The sequence below is a fragment of the Cervus elaphus genome, chromosome 14, assembly GCF_910594005.1.
Source record: "Cervus elaphus chromosome 14, mCerEla1.1, whole genome shotgun sequence".
Lineage (NCBI taxonomy): Eukaryota > Metazoa > Chordata > Mammalia > Artiodactyla > Cervidae > Cervus > Cervus elaphus.
Genome location: NC_057828.1, coordinates 76,745,917 through 76,752,752, shown reverse-complemented (window position 1 = coordinate 76,752,752; position 6,836 = coordinate 76,745,917). Strand labels below are relative to the sequence as shown.

Here is a 6,836-nt window from a genome sequence, read left to right as displayed (position 1 = left end):
AAACTGAGTCTCACTCATAACTTATTTAGAAGACATTTAAGTAAAATTTGGGCCTTCCAGTTGATGCCGTAAAGAGTGAAAACTTTGGAGGATGTTGGGATTGGGTGAATCTATTTGACACATGGGAAAATAGGAATCTGAGAGATTGCAATGTGAAATCTTATGTGTCAAACAGGGTCCCTTTCGGCCAGGACCTAAAAGTGTTACCTTATTTGGAATTAGGGTGTCTACCAGATGTAATCGAGTTAAGATGATGTCATTATGGTGACCTGCAATGAAATGTGACTGACATTGTTGTAAGAAGAAGAAAATACAAGTAAAGACAAAGACAATCGGGGAGATATTTTTGTGACCAGAGAGGCAGAGATTAGAATGATGCACCTGCAAGCCGAAAAAACCAAAGATAGATGCCCACTCCTAGAAGCTACAGAGCAGAAAAGAAAATTCTACCAATTCCCAGGGAGAGCATGAAATATAAAGAACAAATGGAAGCAAAAGGAAGCACATGCTATTGTTAGTCTTCAGGTGACCCCAATCCTGTTCATAAGTGCTCCATCCAAAATACCTCATCTAATCCTTGTTGTTGTTCAGTTACTCAGTCACGTCCGACTCTTTGCAACCCCATGGACTGCAGTATGCCAGCTTTCCCTGTCCTTCACTATCTCCCAGAGTTTTCTTAAATTCCTGCCATTGAGTCAGTGATGTCATCCAACCATCTCATCCTCTGTCATCCCCATCTCCTCCTGCCCTCAATATTTCCCAGCATCAGGGCCTTTTCCTTGAGTAGGCTATCCCATCAGGTGGCCACAGTATTGAAGCTTCAGCTTAAGCATCAGTCCTTGTAATGAATATTCAGGATGGATTTCATTTAGGATTGACTGGTTTGATCTCCTTGCAATCCAAGGAACTCTCAAGAGTCTTCTCCAGAATCTTTGTCCTTACCTTTTTCATGCATGTAAATTGCACCTTCAATAAAACTTAGTTGCTCAAGGACAGAGGCTCCATAGAGTTGAGGTCTCTTATGCTAATGATCCGTGTAAATAATTTACCTTCCCAGGAGTCCTTTTCTGGGAGCAGAGGGGAAACTAATTGACTAGCAGTTGGGAGAGCAATGGCCATACCTTTCCTAATTCTGAAATCTATCGGGCCACTAGAGGCTTCAGCAGCCACGGAAACAGTCAACCACGTAAACCTCAGCTATTGTCCTGAATTATGCCTAGATAATGCCAAAGACTGAGCAAGGGCCCAAGTGTCGGGACAGTCTGGAGGGCCCCAGGTCCAAAATAGAGTCCTGAGAGGTGTCTGCCCCACAGGGATCCACTGACTGTTTTCAGGTGGAGGCGCTTGATTCTTTTTATTTAGTCCAGCGTTCTGGAAAAGGGTCAACGATGACCGCGCCTGCCCTTGATTCCTTCCCATCCTTCCTAAGTAGGGCAGTGACAGTGTGTTCACGAAGAGGCGCTGAACATTTCCCGCGAGCCGCTGAGGTTCTCCTTTAGGTCTGCAGACGAAGAAGTGATGTCCTGGCAGGGTCTGAGCAGGAGGTGCAAAGCAGCCCGCGCGCTCACAGGTTAGACCTGGGCTGGGGCCACACCCCGCCTCTCCCGGCCTAAGGACCGCCCCCGGCCCGAGGCCCCGCCTTGCAGCCCGCCCATTGGCCGGCCGTTCCAGGCCACGCCCACCTCCGTGACCGCACCGGACTCTGAATCCGCCGATTGTTGCGCGCGGTAACTCAATTCGGACAGGTCTGTCTCGCGTCGGTCTGCGGTGTCCCGCGTCTGTCTGCGGTGTCCCGCGTTGGTCTGCGGTTTCCCGCTGAACATCCCGAAAATGACAGCGTCTTGCGCGCCTCGCCAGGCACCTCCCGCTCGCCCCGAGAGTCCCCTCTTCCCTTGGTGCTGCGTCGGGATGCTTTTGGCGGCCCTAGTGCTCCCGTTACCCATATTCTCCGGTAGGAGCCTGGAGACAGCGTGCGCCCAGGCGGCGAGTTGGAATGGGTCGGGGGCGGGCAGGCCAGAACCGGGGGCGGGGTGCTTTGCTTGGTGGTACGGGGCGGTGACACGGAGCTGGATTCAACGCGGGTCCTGCGAAGTTGGGGTAGAGGGCGGAGTTGGGGTAGAGGGCGGGGCGGGTGTTTCCCGGGTCTAGCTGTGCGGGGTCCTAAGGAGAAGGCTTGCTTGTTGCGGGGCACTGAGAGCTGCGCGATGGTGGGCTCGGCTTGGGTTGACCAGGGCCAGGCTGGTTCCCTGGCAAGAGCTGGTAGGGTGTTTACAGGACAGAGCCTGGTGAGGACAGGTGCAGGGCCCGGGTGTTGGTGGGGAGGGCTTGCTCAAGTATCTGGGGATGTTGCGAGGGGAAGGGTTTGCCCTGTGTTCCCTGCGCGGTTGGGGGAATGGGGTTATGTCCCGCTGGGGGAGCCGGGAGAAATATACCCCGGTATATGCTTTCTGGAAGTCCCCAACACAGTAGTGCCCGGTGTGGGACTAGAAAGCTTATTGTTTGCTTCGCGTGGGGCTTACCAAAGCAACCGAAAACACATTGGTAGCCAAACCTAGTGAAAAATGAGTATCCTGGAAATAAACTATAAATGGTGTTCACCTGGTTTTCCCTTAAAGCTCATAAATTAGAGCTGAGACCCCGTCCACTAAGTTTGTGTGTTTCATTGAATCAAACAAATACTTTAAATATGTACAAAAATGCATGCTTATTGTATAAAACATAAACAAGGAAAACCATTTTTTTAATACATTGGTATATTTCCTTGTCTTTGTCCACAGATGTGTTTCTATGCCCAGGATATTTTTAGGATCTATTCCGTGTAGTTTGTTTGCTGCAGTTTTTCTTAGCAGCATTCATTCAACAAATACTTGTCTTCTGTATGCCAGGTCCTGTCCAGGTCCTGAGGATGCACTGGTGAACAATAAACACAGCATTCCTATTTTCACTCTCCTGATTTCACTGTCTGTCTGTTTGCCTCCCTTCCGCACACACATGTGAGTATATGCAGGGACTGAGTTTTGCTCACTGTTACACCCCCAGTGCCAGGCACACATTAGGAAATCGAATATTAATATTTGCTAGAATTTATTGGGAGTGGCAGACGGTAGCCAACACGTAAGACTAATGAATATGCTATAACCCAAGAGAAGTGCCCAAGAGCAAAGAAGCGTGATTCTCTGATGGCATTTAACAAAGGACTGATGGGAGGGAAGACTTTTCTGCTCAACGAACAGGCTAGACTCTGCCACCTTGTCTTCTGCAGTTGTTGTTTCCTCAGAGGGCTTAGAAGATTCTTCTGCCTTATACATAATTAACTCTTTCTTATTCTTCAAGCTCTGTGATGTCACCTTTTCAGAGGGACCTTCTCTGACCTACCATTTCCAGTGGACGCACACACACTTCAGTTTAATTCCCCTGCTAACTGGTAGTCACCCACCCAAACTGTGTTTTCCATTCTCTCCTCACTAGAACGCAGAGATCTTGGCTGTCTTGGCACACCTGTGGTTTGAAATGCCCATTTTTTTTTTTTTTTCCTCAGTGTCAACACTCTCGTATAACTATCGAGTACCAGTTAGAGGTAACTTTCAGCTGGGGCTTAGAGTCCAGGAACAACTTCTTTTACTTCCAGGAGGAAGGTTCTCTAAAGAGCCACACTTAGGATGGCCTTTCTGTGGTGCCTAAAAGCTAAGGCAGAGGCAGCTGAGGATCAGAAAGGATTTATATGCCCCTGATAGTAGACTACTCAGGGCTCACACTACTACAGTCTTGCTTGTTACAGATGGTTTTAAAAGTTTATTTCTCTGCAGGAGAGGTGTGAGTGATGGAACAACAGTGCTAACAAGAAATTAAAAGGAATTCTTTAATAATGTTTAAAATATGCTTAAGGCTAGAAGTTGAATGAGATGATAAGAATTGTTCAAAATAGAGAAAAAAAGGATAAAATGAATAGGATATATCAGGGAAGATACCAACTGGAAATGAAGAGGATGAATAGGTTATGTTTAAGGTTGAAAGGTAAAATCAGAATAGGTAGGAAAGTTAAATAAGGTATAAATGGTAACTCACTATACTGGGCATGGGGAGTATGTGGATACTACAAACAGTCACAGAAGTGGCTCTTGAGGAGCAGGTATAATAAGTAGTCATCGTTGTGCCTGGAAGGCTTGCCAGCTCAGAGGTAGTTGCCCAATGGCAGGAGCCCACAGAAGGGACCAGTCTCATTCCTCCAGAGCAGGGTCTGCTTTTTGGGACAAAACCTATGATTTCCTTTTGTAAGTGATCTCTTCTGCCTATATTAAGTCTTTTCTTTCTTCCTGATGAAAGAAACCAAGATCAGTAAATGCTTACATGATACTGTCTTAGTTTTCTTGCTCTTTGTTTTACAGTGCAAGAAGAACAGTCCTTATCAGTCAGTTGCTAGGTTACCATACTACTGGGAGATAGACAACAAAAGAAATTACGTGGTCAAATATTTCTCCAGTGCATAAAGTTTTAAGATGATTATTTTCAATGGTTGGATTTATTGTACTGTATTCTTTACCATTGATTTCTGTTTAACAGTAGTGATACTTTGAAAAGCAAAGTGTTTTGAAGCATGACTGTGACAGACATGCTGTGTGAGATGTTGTTGGCCACAAGGATGAAGGGAGTCCACTATATTATGTGTTCAACATAAAAGCATGTAATGGTAAGCATGCAGAGGAAAGTCCAAGTGCTGCTGAACTCAGGTTGGACTTCTTACCACTCAGAAAGTCAATACTTCAGAGACAAGTGCCAGTAGGAATGGAAAGGTTGCTTTAAGCAGAAGGCTGGCATCTGGGGAGAAGGCAGACCTCTGTCCCAGAACCTACTCTGAAGATTCTACTTGGCCCTGAAAGTTTTTAAAGGGAAAAAGGGGAAGTAATCTCCAAAGTTAATCATTGTGATGTGCGTGCATGCTCAGTCGTGTCTGGCTCTCTGTAACCCCATGAACTGTAGCCCGCCAGGCTCCTCTGTCCATGGGATTCTCAAGGCGAGAATAGTGGAGTGGGTTGCCTTTTTCTACTCCAGGGGAATCTTCCTGACCCCAGGGATTGAACCCACGTCTAACGTCTGCAGGCAGATTCTTTACCACTGCACCACCAGGGAAGCCCAGTCATTGTGATAGGGAGTCATATTTGTTGACATCTCCAATTGCCTGCAGACTTCTTGACTCCTTGTGATCTTTCTTTAGATGCTCTCTCACTGAGTTTGCTCTCAAGATTATTGAAGGGAAAACTGGGGGAAAGAGCTGGCCATCTCTTAATTATTCTTCATTTCCATTTCTTGAACTTAGAAAAGAGACAACAGGTTAGGCAGAGTATTGTGTGATCAAAAGATGTGAAAGGTATGCTTGTCCAGAGGTTAATTAAAATATAGTTTTGATAAAGTGACAAGACAAAGGGGACCTCCTGCAGATAGCTCTTTCCTACAAAAAGCTGCTTATACGAGAGAAGGGACTGATCACTGCCTCCCCAGGGAAGCAGAAACTACTTGCCAGAGGAGATGTTGAGTGAACTAAGGTCAAGGAAGACAAGAGCTGAAGGAGTTGCTCCAGAGCAGGAAGAAGGTGTTCAGAGCAGAGGAAGGAGTGTGAGCAAAGGCTCAGAGAGGTGGTGTGGCTCAGGGCAGTGGTGGCCTGTCTAGCCACCCTGCGTGGTGGCAGTGGGGTGAAGGAGGCAAGAGGAAGGCAGCAGTGTAGATCACAGAGTGAGTGATTGTGGAGAAACAGGATAGTTAGGAATGAACAATTAAAATCAGAGAAATCAGACTATGGTATTATTACCTGTTCTTTCTGGGCACCTTGAGACTTTTTGTTGGCTCTAGCAAATGCACATCTAAACTCTGTGTGTGTATACTCAGTTGTGTCTGACTCTTTGCGACCTCTGGACTGCAGCCTGCCAGGCTTCTTTGTCCATGGAATTTTCTAGGCAAGAATACTGCAGTGGGTTGCCAGTTCCTACTCCAGGGGCTCTTCTGATCCAGGGATCTAACCGGTGTCTCTTGCATTTGTAGGCGGATTCTTTACCACTGCACCACCTGGGAAGCCACATCTAAACTAGGTTGCTTTAATTTCCCCAGGCTCAGTATAAGACCATTTCTTAAGGACTAAATACAAACGTTGCTGTCATTACAATATGAGGATTTCAGATGACCAACTGATGGAAAGCAGTGTTGGTAATAGAACCAAGATTCCTGGCTTGACCCTGGGTGTGCTACCTACTAGGAATGTATTCATGGGAAAGTTCCTTCACCTCACCATAGTTCAGATTGCTCATCTTAAAGAAAGGAAAATAGTACCCAATTCATAGGAAGACTGTGAAGGATACATTAGTTTAAAAAACATGAAAACAATGATTGGCACAGGTAATGCCTGATTTGCTGTTTCTAAAATGATTGATATCACCAATGTTTTTATAAGAAACATGTTCTGGAATTGTTCATTGCTAATCTTTAGGAAAAATATAACCTACAGTCTTTGGAGTTCACTTTTAATGTTAAAATATGATTTCTAGTCATAGAAGTGATATAAAATAGGTTTATAATAAAATATTAAAACAAATATTTTGACATGAAAAAAGTGAAAAATTCTGATTAAGTGAAATTTTTGTAAAGAAACTCCAAAAAAATGGAATCTGACAAAAACAGCAGTAAAAAAAAAGTGATGGTTTGAAGATATTTCTGGAGCAGTTTGGCTGAAGAGTAAAGAATTTTAATTTTATCAAAAGTATGTAAAACTGATAACAGTGCTCCTTCAACTGTGGCTCTAGGAGCTCGAAATGCAGTGATGAGTGAGACACGGCCCCCAGGAAGTTACC

General features: G+C 45.3%; 1 protein-coding gene across 1 annotated transcript in view; it reads left to right on the top strand.

The window, feature by feature from the left end:
* Nucleotides 1–1,888: 1,888 nt before the first annotated feature.
* Nucleotides 1,889–6,836, top strand: part of LOC122707480 (membrane cofactor protein-like) — a 69,130-nt gene continuing 64,182 nt past the window's right edge. The window contains exon 1 of the mRNA XM_043922938.1: nucleotides 1,889–1,951. Within this exon, the coding sequence (XP_043778873.1) occupies nucleotides 1,909–1,951 (43 nt within the window). The 5' untranslated portion in view covers nucleotides 1,889–1,908. The remainder of the gene's footprint in view (nucleotides 1,952–6,836) is intronic.